Here is a 15,328-nt window from a genome sequence, read left to right as displayed (position 1 = left end):
TCTATCAATACGGTTTGTTCCAGTCGAGGATCCGTAGCGCGATACTGTTAACCTCGTGGTTTGACGTAGAAATTTCAAGGTAATATCAAAGAGCCTTTGGCTTTATCAGTAATACTAATTTATTTACAAATAAAATGAGCGGAAAGAAAACAGAAGGGTCATCGGGTGGTCTCATGGGGTGGATAAGCTCAGCTTGCCATTTCGCGGCAGACAGAAATGATTTTAGAAGGTTTGTTACCGTTCTAAACGACCTTTGCGTGCACCGCATACTCGAAATGACGTTCAGATGTACGTTAGTTTTAAATATTTACCACCATGTGACCATTTCCTTTGTTTTATTGTTATAGGAATCTCCTTGTAAACCTGGGTTTATTTGCAGCGGGTGTTTGGGTGGCGAGAAACCTTTCAGACTTTGACTTGATGTCTCCTCAGCCAGTCACGTAGTTCCCAATCTACAAAAAAGGACTTTAACAGGTGAAATAACAAATCTTGAAAGTACTGTTCACCCCAACCATCGAAAACAGCTCTGATACTTTTTTTATTTTGTCTTTTTATCATAGGTGAAATGGAAGAACAGAGACATTTTCTTCGAGGGTCTTGTTGAACAAGCCCATTCAACTCTGAAGGGAATAAATCCCAGCAATTGGATGGTTACAAATGTAAATTTCTTTCTGTACAGTCATTGTGTTTTGTTGAAATAAAGCTCACGTTGGAACTGTTGAGTACAGCATTTTATTTAAGAATATACATATTACTATTGAAACAATATTTAAAAAAAAATTAAAAGGTCCAGTATAATTAGTATTTTAGAGCACTTCATGGTGTCCATTTCTTGAAGAACAAACTTTGTTGCATTTCCACATTTGCGGTCTCCTATTTTGAAGAGAAAACTTTCATCCAGGTCTCTTTTTCTAACCTGAGGAGACAATTATTTCAATTTTAGAATTTACCTTAAAGAAGGATTTTTACACTTTCAACCAATGCTCACTCAGGATGAATACTTCCACTATGCAATATATTGTATTGCCAAGAAAAGAAAGTTACCTCGTTGGTGCAGCCAGTATCAGGGTGGTGGAATATCTGTTGTGGTTATTGCTCAGACGGAGCAGGAAGGATTCAGGAGGTAATCCCAAAAAATTTTCGATTTCCTTTACACGCACTTTATCAGGAAATGGTGCATGGTCCTGCACAACAAACCTGTTTCCACTGAGTGGAGTACGGAAAGGAGCAAAAAAAAAATAATAAAAAAAAAAATAAATTTAAATACCAAAACTAGGTAATTCTTAAAAATTAGAGAGTCGGTAAAATGGAGATCTTCTAGCAGACCATACCTTTTAACAGAGAGGAGCAAAAGATCATTGAAAAGGTGTATGTACACATCTTTGCGAGACACTATAGAGACTCTGTGACTGCCACCAACAATTAGATGCTTGAAAGTTCCCTCTTGAATCAAATGACGCCCTCTGGTGATCAATGGAACGGACTGATTGAGAACAGAAAGAAAGGGGTTAAAAATATGACAGCAGAAAAAAAAAAAAAAAAAAAAAAAAAAAAAAAAAAAAAAAAAGGTATTACATTATGATATTTTATACCTTAACATTTCCAAAGTCCACTAACTTGTCCAAACAAACAAGCAACTCTGTCCTCTTCATTTGTTGGACATTTCTGTCACACTCTCCCACTATCTATACATTTAGATGCATTAATTTGTAAGGTAACATGATTTATATGTAATATTTATCAGCAAGTAATAAATTAGTTTACAATTCTGATATTTATTATATTGGAGGCATTTATTATTTTGAAAGCAAAAGCATGATACAGCCTACCTTACGTACAGCTTCAATGGCTTCCGTCAGATTAGGGACATTAGAAAAAACACCTCTAGCTCGCTTAAGGATGTTCTAAACAAAATAACAAACTGTTCACGTTCACTAAACAATGGCAACAGGATGTTCTCTGAAGAGTCTGCACATCTCTCTGGCTTGTATAAATAAAAGCCAACCTCAAGTAAGAGCGTCATTCTTGTGATCCCCTGGAAGGGAAGAATCAGAAAAGACTTGAGGGTCTGTCTCTGGCATTGTGGATCTTTCTCTAGTTTCTTCAGGATCAGTGCAAATTTCTTATTTTCCTGCCTGGGGGGGGGGGGGGGGGGGTGTAAGATGGGAATCAGAATGCTAGCATGCCATTAAATTAAATGGATATGTTCAGTATGGAAGATACATGAAAACAGAACAAACAGCAGCTGAGTGATGAGAGCCTCCTGGTACATCATGTTGGTGATATATGGCACGTAGACTTTTTGGAAAGGTTGCTGGTGATTCAAAACAATATCGCCAACCTGTGACATTACCACATACTGCCCAAGATGGGACTCCATGTCCTGCAGAAATCTGAATGAACCAAAATAAAATCATTATTATATATAGTCATCAAGACTGCATTAGTAAAAACATTAAAACGGTAATATTTAGAAATATCATCATTTTAAATAACTGATTCCTGTTTAAATGTTTTTTATATATATATGTTTAAAATGTAATTTATTCTAGTGATGGCAAAGTTAAATGTTCAGCAGCTGTTATTTCAGTCTTCAGTGTCTCATTCTAATATGATGATTTGGTGTTCAAGAAATATTATTATTACCATCAATGTTAATAATTTTGTGAAAACCATGATGCATATTTTTTCAGGCTTCTTTAATATAAAGTTTAAAAAAAACCACAGCATTTATTTGAAATAGAAATCTTTTGTAACGTTATAATCTCTATACCGTCACTTTCAGTTGAATACATCCTTGCTGAATAAACTTTAAGCATAACTGCTGAATGGTAGTTTGTATACAATTCTATAAATCCATATTTTAGATTATAAAATGCATCTATAAATTAATAATAGTAAAGTATATTCAAGTAGCTATCCTTACCGTTCACTGACTCTGCAGACATCCTTTAGGTTGGAGAACAGAACATGATGCTGCACACGTGAGAGGACCTGTTTGAGTTCTGCTGAGCACTGAAACACATTCAGTGCTACTATCAGACTCTTCTGATACGAGGCCTCGGACACAATCAGCTCAAACATGGCTTGACCGAAAGCACAAAAACAGAGGGATAAATATTGTGGAACAACAGTAGACATCAGACCAAGGTCACAATTTGCATGCAAGACCTGTTGGTGTTCTGCGATACACACCTCCTGAAGCTGGATCTCATGCACACTGAGGGAGTTCAGCAGACTCTTTACTTGCGGTAGCTCCTGCCATAGAGCGTATGACTTCGCCTGTAGTCCTGGAGGGCTCAACACAGAGGACGGGCTTGAAGCAGGGGGAGTTTTCAGACCAGGAAGATGCACAGATGTCACCAATTCTGAAAGTCCAGTGTGCTGTGCTCTGTGTAAATCCTTCTTCATAGAATTAATCCAAAACTCCTGATATAAAGGGACCGCTAGAAAAACAAAATTGAGCAGATTTCAGACATCAGGCTTTTATGGCTGATGGAGGATGAAATTGATAAATGTAATAAATAAATGAGATCTTTATAACAGTAAAGCAGACTACTTTTATACATCTCCCAATAATGTCTCTTAGTAAGATGATATTTTAATGCTTAGTTTTATTATCAAAGCACTATAGGTTTTAATTGTAGGGGGTAAAACGTAAAATCCAATGCAATACAATGATAATTTAAACATTCCTTAAAAGCCCGATATATCATTATTTTTCTATAAGAACTATGGATAATCAAGTAAACCTAAGCTCATTCAGTCCAGTAAGTCTTCATCTTAAAATATCACTAAAAAAAAAAAAAAAAATTATGTTTACTTCATAAAAATCTTTAAAGCTTTCACAGCAAAAAGACGTGTTCCAAGACCTGAAGGGGTCCGTTTTTGGAATTACGCTAAAAAGACATTTTACTTGCTTAAAAAAAATAAATAAATAAAATGCATGCATGTATATACAAACCAGACAACACAAGGTACATAGTGGATTTTCAGTCTTCGATGGGTAAAATGTGACCAGGCTACAGTATCTGGTTGACCGTTTGGTGAGATTCATCTGTAAACTTACAACGGTTGATGTACCCCGATTTAAACCGAGCAACATACGTTTCCTCTTGTGGAGAACTGACTTCCATAGCATCTGCCCTGAAACAAGGAAAATGGTTGAAAAGAAGCAGCTTCATTTCTGTGCAAAGGCTGATGAACATTAATTAGTTAACACTGGGTTCCCGAAATGTCTTTTTGTGAATCATAAACATTACCTTTTCACCTCACTCTCCTCGCAGGGCATGTCAGAAGATTTCAGACTGGAGCTCTCCAGAGAGAAGAGGGATGACACAGGCAGAGAAAACCCCATTAAGCTCCATAACTGTAAGCTTGCAACAGTTCTAAGAGCTTCAGCTAACCCTCCAGATGTGCTAAAAAAAAAAAAAAAGAGGGATCAAAATGAAATTCAACACACCATCTGAAACCTTTTTTAAAAGATGCATTACAAGACTTGATCCTTACTGTCAGATAGGAGGTTAAAAGGAAGTAAAACAACAGGATAGGAATAGTTGTGATACCAGGCCACGTTAGAACATAGGAACAACGACGACAAACTTAACATTTATTATTCATTTTATTTTATTACATACCAGTAAAGTCCACCAGACGCTTCACAGTCCTCTACATTTGTTTTAAGGCTGTGTTCATCCAGCCCGGGGCGATCAGTGTCACCATCTAACGCTTCTGTAACAGCGTCTCTGTCGGCCCAGAAGCCCTCATCCTCCATGACATGAGCCATACGAAAGCGGTAAACTTTCTCACGGCTTACTAACTTTTAAAAGTTTTAATGCTTAATATTGAATTTGAATTAGAAACACTGAATTCTCGCAGTCAGCATACTGCTTTTACACAGCAAGTCACCAGAGTCTAATTGATTGATTCGGAAGAGCGTCCTCACCTGTCCAATTTCGCACAGCCAAATTTACTGCATTTGATTGGACGTTGCTTTGATGATGATTACTTTATTATTGGCTGAACCCACTGATCTATAATATAGAACATAGTATTGTATATAGTCATATATAGATCAGTGGCTGAACCTAATGTCTGTGTCTTATCACGTGTCACTTTTATTTTAAAGAATGTTTTCAGATAACAAAATCATTGTCATCACATTGCACACCGTTTACATGATTTTTGTAAGATGTAAATGAAACAAAGTTTATTTAAATACGTTTTACAAAATACAATTTCAGTCTCTCTAGTTCGAAATTTTACTTTTAATTCAATACGTTACTCGCTGTCTCCGTGTATTAATAAGAAAAAAATGAACGAAGAATGCGCATATAAGATGTAAAAAATTAAATAAAAATTGTTTTATTTTTCTTAATCAATAGTACATAAAATAATATTTCTAAATATATATATTTGGTTTAAGGGTAACATTTAACTCTTCAGTGTGAGATGCACCCTATTATTATGAAAGATGACACTGTTAATTGTAAGTAATTTAAGGAGACTTAATAGGCATTTTAGCATTATAAGATTTTCCAAAACTGACAAATCTGTCCAATTTATCAAAATACTAAACATTACAACATATAAAGTATTATGCGTATGCTCTTGTCACATTTTTGCAGTCAACTATTTACAATTTACAATTAATATTATATATATAGAAAAACTTCTGCACATTTGAAATACAAGAAATCTCTTTTTTCCTTTTATTTGGTTTTAAACTGTTTACAAGATCAAACTGAGTTTCTCAAAAAGATTGAACTGATATATGACCCAGAGATTACAAAATAAGAATGTACACATGACAAAAGATCACAGACAGCTGGAAAGGGAACATCAGGACTTTAAGGGAACAAGGAACAACAAATAAGAGAATAAAACACAGACTTCCCAAAACAACTTAGTGGTAGATGGGCCCCCAAAAAAAAAAAAAAAAAAAAAATACCTTCCTGTAGATTACTTTGTCAACACCAGCTTTTTCCTGTCCATTTTAATTTAAATCAAAAACACAATTTAAAACACTACATTCACAGCCACAACATCATGAATCTGATAAAAAGAGATACTACAGATAATAAAAGTATGTTATAACTTCCCCTTTAGATTTGTTTTATATCATTACCAAAAGGCTTAAAATATTGTTCAAGGATGGACTATGAACACATAAAGGTAATGGCAAGTCTATTCTTTAATAATTTCCAAAGGCAACCTATTGAAAACATGTCAAGTTATACAGGATTGGCAACTATCAAATAAAATAATAATTAAAGAGAAAATGACCTCAGCTTGAAGATTATTGCCAATTCAAAGAGGAAAAGGGACTCTGAAATGGGTGCTTTACCAGTTTACTTTCTGCCTCCTATTACCACATTTATACAAAATAAATTTAGTAAGATGCTTCAGAAGTTTCTGTTTAAGATCAATAAACATCAGGCATGTAAATCAATTTTGAGCTGTAAAACCATGCAGTTGTTGGAAGATTGGAAACAGGTCTATTTATCCCACAAGAGGAATTTTATTACCGAGCCCCACCACCTGCAATTATTCATAATCCTGTAAAATGTATGACAGTTTATCAAATTTATTCAAACCAAACCATAAAATCAACAATCCATTACGAACTATTGAGCCAACATGCAAAACAAACAAAAAAAAAACAAACAGTCTGCACAGACATCATCGTTCTGTTGAAAGGGCCAGCTTCTCACAAATCTATTTTTTAAACATTATGTATGTTGGCAAAGTAGAAGAGCCAGAAGAAGACCATGAAGTACAAAACCACGAGGACTGCTAAAGGAAAACCACATGATTAAAAAAGGCTCATAGGTTAACTGATGCCACCACTAAGAGTTGATTCTGAGTCTATGAGGGCACAGTGATCTTTCTTGCAAGCAGCACCAATAAGGCAAGCTCCACACTGCCTTGAGCCTGTTCCAGTGCCTCAGCAGCCTCAAGGGCTGAAAACCCTGATGCCTGGATCCTCTGAATGTGCTCTAGTGGAAACTGTGCCATCGAGAGCTGTGGTGCAGGTTGGATGGAATCTCCAAGGAAAAGAGGATCTGTCTCAGTGGTTTGAGTTTGAGGAGATGAAACAGGCCCTAGGCTGGAATTGGCTGATGAGCCAGCTGCTACAGAAAGTGGCTGCTGCTGAAATAGGTCAGCAGAGATGTCAATGCCTGAGGTGTTTTTTTCCACAATGTCCTGCCCTTGCTGACCCTCAGGGAGCTCAAGATCTCCCTGGGAAGAAGTCATTGGCCCAGAACCTTCTTCAATTACAAAGGCCCCATTTTCTTCAGCCGCATAAGGGCACTCGGTCGTTTGTTCCACTATGGGATTTACCTGTCTAGAAGGTTGGTTCTCTGTGTGCCCTGGATTGCTTGTTGTTGGTACATCTGGAATATCCCTCACTGATTGAGAAGTCAAGTCACCTTTGGCAACACTTTCTTCCATGTCATTAGCTGGGGCAGTATTAGAGGATGAGTCAATAGTTGGGTTCAGAGTGACATGGTTTGCTGCAGCAGGATCCTGGTCCACCTCAACAACATCTTGTCTTGGTGTAGTACCACTAGCATCAGATAGAGGAATCCTTCCAGAAACTACTGGACAACTGTTAGACATCAGAAGTTTATGGAGCTCCTTAAGGGCTTGAGCCAAGGAAGGGATGTTCTCTGTCTCTGGCTGTTCTCTTTCACAGGGTATTACACTCACAGTGTCTGAATGGACAGAAGAAATGGCTGGTTCCGCATGACAGGGTTCAATGTTCAAATCTGGAACAGGCATGAGTTGTGGTTGAGCCCCTGAAACATCCTCCATCATACTACCTTGGTCTCTCTGGGACTGATCAGAAAACTCATGGCCAGCTTCTGGTTTTGCATTGGAAGAAACGTCCATGTCTACTTCCTGATCCAGTGTTTGAGTCTGAGACCTTGGGTTAAAAAGAATAGAGGGAGATTCTGCTGCTAAAGTCCCAGAGGAAGTGATATTGTTCCCCAAATCCACATCTATCAGACTCCCAGTATCTCCTGATACAAACACTTCATTGTCCTCGGGCACAGTACTAGAGAATGGTTCCTGAGAGGGAAGAGTGCTTGGGATAGGAGCATCTGCATCTGTTTGCAAGCAAGCCGATGTCAGATCTGCCAGTCCTTGAGACTGAGATCTGAAGGTGTCATCACAGGGATCTGGAGAGGGTTCACCCACTTTCAAGGGTTGAGGTAGGGAGGATTCAATCGATGCGGGAATTTCAATTGGGGACACTCCCTGGTTTATAGAGGCTGGGGCAGACTTGGAATGGTCTTGGGTGAGACTGTGGGGTTGACTTGAGTTGTTGTGGGTTGATTGAGGTTGGTTGAGGGGTTTAAATGGCAGGGATTGTGGTGAGGTAGTTTTTCCATCTTCAATATCTATAAGAGAAACAGTAACTGAAAAAGTTGAATGTCTACATTGAAGTAAGTTAAACCATGCAAATTCAGCAAACACTCCAAACCATGCAAAATAGTTGACATCATATGCAACATATTACTCACAAAATGGAAGCCATTCCTGTGCATACCAATGTATATTATATGTCCAATATTCACTGGGTAAAATACTTTTTAGGCTAATGAAATATACCCACTGTTAACATAATACCTGGTAAGTAGAGCCCTCTCCTGTGTCTGTCCATATGACATCAGTTTTGTCCTGCTCATAGTTAGGGCACACAAACGCCACACATTTCATGCAATAAGAGGCAAAAAATTAGCAAAAACACATCCAGAAAAAGAGAGCAAAGAGGCATGCACCTAAAAATCACATTAGATACACAAGGTGGTGTTCAACCATGTTATGTGTGACCATGTTAACCCTCTGGAGTCTAAGGGTATTTTTGGGGCCTGGAGAAGTTTTGTCATGCCCTGACATTTGTGCTTTTTTCAGTTTCTTATAAATATCTAAATGGCTAAAGTCTAATCTCACTGTAATCAGCACAAACTAGGCTATAATAATATGTGAGCAGCAGGTATGTACATGATTGTGTTTTTGAGAAAAAAAAATGTATGCGTGGTTAGTGAAAAAAACTAAAAATGTTAAACACTTGAATAAGGCAATAAAACACATACAGAAAATTGGTTCCCAGGAATTTGAGAACTGGAGCTTGTAGCCTAGAATTTTTTTTTTCTAAATGATGTGAAAATCATCTTGTTTACTCACTTACAAAACAAAATATATTGATTTAAATTTTCTAAGACACTTTTTGTTGGTAAAAGTCATATCCGAGTAGGCGTCAACTATCATGAATTCACACCTGAGAAGACAAAGGCCTGCATAATGAGCTGCATAATGAGCCATTCAGTCAGCTGTGTCACTGAGAGGGATGAGTTACAAGAAAGAATGTGAGGACAAAATAAATGTATATAATTTTATGTTTGTAGTTTATTTAGAATATATTTAATTATCACACAACATAATTTAATATTCACTTGTGAGTGCAGTTAAAACAGTTTATTAGGAAAAATCAAAGCTGACTTTCAAACTGAATTTTTTGCATCATTACTCCAGTCACACAATCCTTCAGAAATCATTTTAACAATCTATTTTCTACAAAAAAAAAACATTTATTGTTATTATTATCATTTTTATTATATTATTATTATTATTATTATTATTAATGTTGAAAAAGAGCTGAGAATATTTTTTTTTTTTTAGGTTTTTGTTAGGGGGGATAAATTGAAAGAACAGCAATGATTGTTACATTTGTTACAGTTACATTTATTGTTACATTTATATATTTACAACAAGCTTTTGAATGGTATAGTAGTGTATATTGTTATTGAAACTTCATAATATTTCACTTGATTATACATTTAGTCAGGAATTATAGTTTGGAAAAAAGTCTTTGGAAAAAGTCTAAAATAGTAAAATGTTTTACACGTTATGTGAAAAACTAGTACAACCGTATATAAATAAATAAAAAGAGACTTACTCATGTTTCTGATCTCTGCTGAATAAAGTGCTTCATTCTTTTTCTTGAGGAAATCCAAATCTCAAATCATCAACCACATGACATCTTTTTGGGGTGAATTCTGTCTTATTCCTCTCATCGCGAAGCAAACAGTAAAATAATAAAAACTTGAAGAACAGTCTCGCTGCGTTGTCTTCTGTTGTGTGGGGCGTATTCAAAAGCCGCGCGCTTCAGTGAAAAAACATTTGAATCTCAAAAAGCGCGCTCGGCGCGCGGGGGCGTGGTCGCATTATAAGATAATGAAGGGAGACGTGAAAAACGGACATCGCGTTGTGTTTCATATGGATTACTTTATCACAGAATATTTGTTTTCAGCAGCACTAGTTTAAAGTTTAGTTTAGTTTAAAAGTAGACATGTCAGGCTTTCTATAGATATCTCTCTCATGTCTCTTCGTTGAGTATTCACTGAGTTACAGGTCATTTTAATGACGCATTTGTATCTGAAGATCAGCGCAGACAAAGGCTGCAGACAGCACTCCTTGTTTGTTATCTTTATTTTATAAGTGCACAAAGTTTTGTTGTTATTATGTCTGTATACAAAAAAAAAAAGTAGACCCTTTACAGATTCGATTGATGTATTGCACTTATCTGTACGATCAAAACTGAAAGTGTAATTTAAGTTCTTTTCGGGGTTATCAGGAGAAAATACCCCAAAACGCGTATACGCGTTAATCGACTCCAGAGGGTTAAAACTGAAAAATATATTCTGAAGAGCCAATGTCCTACTAATAAATTCCTCAGATAGTTTCATTAGTGATACTTTGACAGGCATGTACAAGTATATACTACTGTTCAAACGATTGGAGTCAGTAAGATTTTTAAAATGTGTTTTAAGGCAGTCTCTTATGCTCATTAAGGCTGCATTTATTTAATCATAAATACATTAAAAACAAATATTACAAATGTCTTTACTCTCACTTTTGATTAATGCAACCTTGCTGAATAAAATGTAATTTCTTTCAAAAAAATCTTACTGGCCCCAAACTTTTTAATGGAAGTCTTTTTCATTCATACATTGTACACCACCTTGTGAACTAGACAAGTTGTTCTGCACTGCAACCAGGATAAACAGACTACATAAAAACTGTTAAAAATTTTATATTCTTCTGATCCCTAAATAAGGAAAGCCTCATAATTCTACAATAAACCACTAATGAGTATTCATTCCTTGGGTTAAATTAGCCTTTATTCCAGCTCTATCAGCCATGCTATCTCTTGCCCTACATATCATGCATCTCACCGCTGTCCTGCACAGATCTTTGTAATGCCTCTGCCAGTTCTCGATCAGCAATCTCCTCAGGTCGGGTATCCTCTCGTCCCTCTGGCCCATATGCCAGCCGGGCGCACTCAGGCAGCTCTGCCTCAGGTAGAAAACGTGTCTCTGTACCCGTTGTCCCAATAAGGAGGACATTTTTCTTTAGGTCTATGGAGCACTGAATGAAAGCAAGTGAAGTTAAGAACAACAGTCATTAGAAGAGAGCAAACCTTACATGCTCAGATTTCAAGTAATGAATGAAAAAAAATGAAAACTTCTACTAGTAATCTTCTCTAAAACTTCAGTTTAATAAAATTTCATACAATTGACAATATTACATTAAGCTAATAAACTATTTGGGTGATATTTGTAAGATTAAGGAGATATAAAATAGTTTTCTGAGCACACACACTGACAGTAACATGCAGACAAAGTAATTTCACTTGCTAAAGTCTATCTGTCTAGGGAATATGGAAAAAGTCTGCATCCTCAACTTTGTTTTATTCCATTAAAGCAACATTAATGGCAAGGCAAACAGATTCCATTATGGGAAATAGATTATTTGATTGGCTATGAACCAAAGTTTCCAAGCAGACCTGGTGTCTCTTCAGCATGTCAAGGCCTAGCAGCATATCCATGGGCTGATCTTCCAAAATGGAGAAAGAGCAAGGCAGGAAATCTCCTTCTATCTGCACCTGGGCTGGATGTAAAATATATATTTAGTATAAAGAGATTTGGAAAAAAAATGTTGGATGAAATGGATACTGAATATTAAAGGAGCAGGTCTCAATAAATGCCATACCCAAATGAACTCGGCCTATTATTTTCTGGGTGCCAACACCTTTGGCAATGCCTGCCCAGCGTCTGTCCACTAGACGCATGATATTACATCGCTCTGCACATGCTTGGCTCATAATTGTCATCTGAGCTCCTAAAGAAGAATAACCAGAAGGATAATAAAAAAAATTAGTACATAACATAGGAAAAAAAGTATTAGAAGGAGTGTCGAACAAGTATACAAAAATAGCGTATGACTGAACATAATTCACCTGGATGCTGTATATTAACCCAAAATATTTATCATTTGATTATTAAGGCATAATGTTCAACATAACATTACGCTGAACAATATATAACAAAACACTCAACAACATAATTTCCAGAAGACTTAAAAAATCTCAAAAAACATGATTTTCTACCTGAGTCAACAAAGGCCTTTACTGGGTGTCCATTGACTATGCAGTTGATGTAGAGCATGACCACCTGGCCAAAGCTCTCAGGTGCTTCTTCCATAGCAATGGTCATATTCTCCTCAATGTTGTGCTGTCTGGAAATTAAATTTAAAAAAGTCACAGATTCAGTGCTTTTCTTTTTTTTGTTTTTACGATCCCTGTGCCACAGACAATGTTTTTGCTGTGCATATAATCTCACCCCTTATTTGTTACCTGATTTCTTCCTCAATTTTGGCCTGAGCTTCCAAGTCAAAAGGATCTGCAGTCAGCAGTTTGATTCTCTCCTGCTCTCTCCGGGCTCGGTCCTGCTGCTGCTCCAACAACACCTTGGTGAAGCGCTCTGACAAAGGAATCAAAATGATTCTGTCACAAAACATTCAATCTTCCATATAGATGCATTTAAGCACCATCATCTTCATTTACCAAGATCTCCACTCAGTAGAGCATCAGCAAGGGGAGGGTTTCGCTCTTTAAGCAATGACAGCTCATGTGGATTTGCCAGCAACATGTCACGTAGCAAGGCGGGGTTGTCCAATCCCTGAGGAGAAAGGGCTGAGCCTGGTGTGGTGGTGGCTGGGGGCGGCCGTGACTGGGTGCCCCTTGGCACCTGGGCTTGGTGCTGTCTGTTTTGGCCTGAGGAGGTCCCAGGAACCGCAATGGAACTGAAATCGATGCGAGGCAGACCTAAGACATTAAGATTTGTTATGATTAATGCCATGATAAGCTCATGTTAATCCATTTTAAAATAGATCAAGTTATGCTGGTTTACCAGGAACTGTGGGTTGCGGCCCCAGTAACCTAACTGCTTGTCGTAACACTACCACATCTCCATCCTTCAGCCCATAGTTCCCCAGCGCTCGGGTGGGATCTTGTAAAGGCTGCTCTGCATATGAGATCTGTACAGAAAAAGGTTGCATTTTTTTGTTCAATATGTGAAAATACAGTATATCATCTTTTTCTCAAAACACCTATGAAATTTTAAGCCTTTTAGATCTAAAACATACAGCAAATGCTTCAGTTTTGAAAGCTTTTCTATTAATAAATTACAGATTACAGTTTCAATTCGTGCACCATTAAATGGGCATACGTACAGAGTTTCTCTTTCGGTTTTCAACAACCTCGATACGCCCATATCAAATAAAGACTGAGTCATATGTTTTTTAACTTTCGAAGCCAATTTCTGCCACATTAGAAAAAAAAAAAAAAACATGCTTTAGTATGAGATTTAAAAACAAAAAAACATAATTACTACATTTTAAGTCACAGTCGAAATTATGAGATACTAAATCATAATTGCTACATAAAAAGTCGAAATCCTTTAATAATAATAATGACGACAGAAATAGTAAATTATGGCATAACAATTCGACTTTTCAGGTCATAATGAAATTTTATCTCATATTTCGTCTTAGTATAACAATTTTGATGTAATTATTTCATAATCACGACAATATATGATTGACCAAAGCATGATTTTTGTTTTTGTTATGTGGTAGAAATGGGTTTCCATGTTTAACAGTATTACAGTTTCCTGACATGATTCATATTTAGCAAACAAACTACGTTTAATTGTAATTGGCGTGGCAAACGCAGCTATGGCCTGTTAATCTTTCGAGAACTGGGGTTTTCCAAAAGTGTTGACATAGGCTCCGTGTGCTATTAATAGAATGGACCTGCTGGCTTGTTTGGCACCAATCTGTTTAGTCAGGTTGCTTAGCATAGACGCTAAATAACTGTTGGAACACGTTTGAAAGATGTTTACCTGAATTTCCCTGGCTGGTATTCCTGATTCTAGTTCGCAAAGAGCCACAAAATCCCTGAGTTCAAGCTCCGGGGACACTTCTAAGGCGAAAGTGGTTTCCGAGCGGTCTCTCGGTGCACAAAACACTGTGAGCAGCATTGTGCTCGGGGTCGCTCGAACCCGGTTAACGCTACTCGCTGTCAGAAACTGCCGCTACTCCGCAGTTTTCTTTCTGTGGGAAATGTGCCCAGGACTGTCCCGTTAAAACGCTGTGTAATATCTGGTTATGAAGAGTTTAAATGCATGGAGAAACAACTCAACAAGCAAACACGATTCACCAATAAAGAATTCGTTCACTTCCTTTCCACAGCTCTTCAGCCACTGCCGCAAACCGATTACGTGTGTCGTAGCACAGTGAGACAGGAAGACAACGTCAAAACATCTTCTTCTTCTTCTTCTTTGTTTTTAACGGCGGTTGGCAACCAGCTTTTGGTACATTACCGCCACCTTCTGCTTCGGAATGTGAATCAGACAATAGGCTTACAATCTAGTTTCCACATAAAAAAAAAAATAATAATTTTAACACCTACACACAATCATTCATTACCCAACACACTTTCCCATATCCCTGTTTATCCTCATAATCTATTAAACAAACCTGTTTCCCTTAAGAAAGTTAACAATATTCTAACCTGTGCTCTGTCACCTATGCTCATCAGTCCTGTTAAAGTTAATTCCTGAACCCCTAATTCCCTCAAATTATTCTCCATTATCACTCTCTGTTCCTCATACCTCCTACATCTTATAATTATGTGCTCCACTGACTCCTCTTCTTGACACCACTCACACAAGCCTGTCTCGTGTCTTCCTATCATTTTCAGTGATTTGTTTAGTGCACCGTGCCCCAACCTTAATCTTGTCATTACGGTTTCCTCTCTCCTGTACCCACCACCTAACCTAGTTATTTTTACACTCTTTTGAATTTTATATAAATGCCTTCCTTTCTCCTCTCTGTCCCATCTATCTTGCCACATTTGGTTGGTTTTTTCCCAGATTACACTTTTGACCTCTGCTTTACTTATTTTAATTTGCAT

At 37.1% G+C, this 15,328-nt stretch overlaps 3 protein-coding genes across 4 annotated transcripts; 1 reads left to right on the top strand and 2 right to left on the bottom strand.

Moving 5' to 3' along the window:
- Positions 1-90: 90 nt before the first annotated feature.
- LOC109054449 (mitochondrial import receptor subunit TOM6 homolog) lies at positions 91-720 on the top strand. The gene is made up of 3 exons (XM_019071709.2): positions 91-229; positions 348-474; positions 561-720. The coding sequence occupies exons 1-2, from the start codon at positions 135-137 to the stop codon at positions 442-444; spliced, it is 192 nt and encodes a 63-aa protein (XP_018927254.1). The 5' UTR covers positions 91-134; the 3' UTR covers positions 445-474; positions 561-720.
- Positions 714-4,934, bottom strand: si:ch73-15b2.5 (rho guanine nucleotide exchange factor 5). The gene is made up of 12 exons (XM_042758620.1): positions 4,638-4,934; positions 4,263-4,418; positions 4,070-4,146; positions 3,196-3,446; positions 2,927-3,087; positions 2,241-2,393; positions 2,006-2,135; positions 1,830-1,904; positions 1,593-1,685; positions 1,332-1,483; positions 1,045-1,206; positions 714-916 (listed from the first exon to the last, which is right to left on the bottom strand). Exons 1-12 carry the CDS (start codon positions 4,784-4,786, stop codon positions 874-876), a joined length of 1,602 nt encoding a protein of 533 aa, XP_042614554.1. The 5' UTR covers positions 4,787-4,934; the 3' UTR covers positions 714-873.
- A 757-nt stretch (positions 4,935-5,691) lies between these two features.
- On the bottom strand, positions 5,692-14,663 carry LOC109054461 (protein DDI1 homolog 2-like). 2 transcript variants are annotated; one of them, XM_042758602.1, is made up of 10 exons: positions 14,256-14,663; positions 13,263-13,389; positions 12,917-13,177; positions 12,707-12,833; positions 12,461-12,588; positions 12,064-12,192; positions 11,858-11,961; positions 11,247-11,439; positions 8,638-8,688; positions 8,310-8,408 (listed from the first exon to the last, which is right to left on the bottom strand). In XM_042758602.1, the coding sequence occupies exons 1-9, from the start codon at positions 14,391-14,393 to the stop codon at positions 8,678-8,680; spliced, it is 1,218 nt and encodes a 405-aa protein (XP_042614536.1). In that variant the 5' UTR covers positions 14,394-14,663; the 3' UTR covers positions 8,310-8,408; positions 8,638-8,677. The 2 variants fall into 2 exon arrangements, with proteins under 2 accessions (XP_042614535.1, XP_042614536.1); XM_042758601.1 differs by lacking the exon at positions 8,638-8,688 and having other exon boundaries at positions 5,692-8,408.
- Positions 14,664-15,328: the final 665 nt, after the last annotated feature.

This window comes from Cyprinus carpio, chromosome A6 (genome assembly GCF_018340385.1).
Source record: "Cyprinus carpio isolate SPL01 chromosome A6, ASM1834038v1, whole genome shotgun sequence".
NCBI lineage: Eukaryota > Metazoa > Chordata > Actinopteri > Cypriniformes > Cyprinidae > Cyprinus > Cyprinus carpio.
Note: the sequence above shows the minus strand (reverse complement) of the source record. Positions and strands in the feature narration are given on the sequence as shown.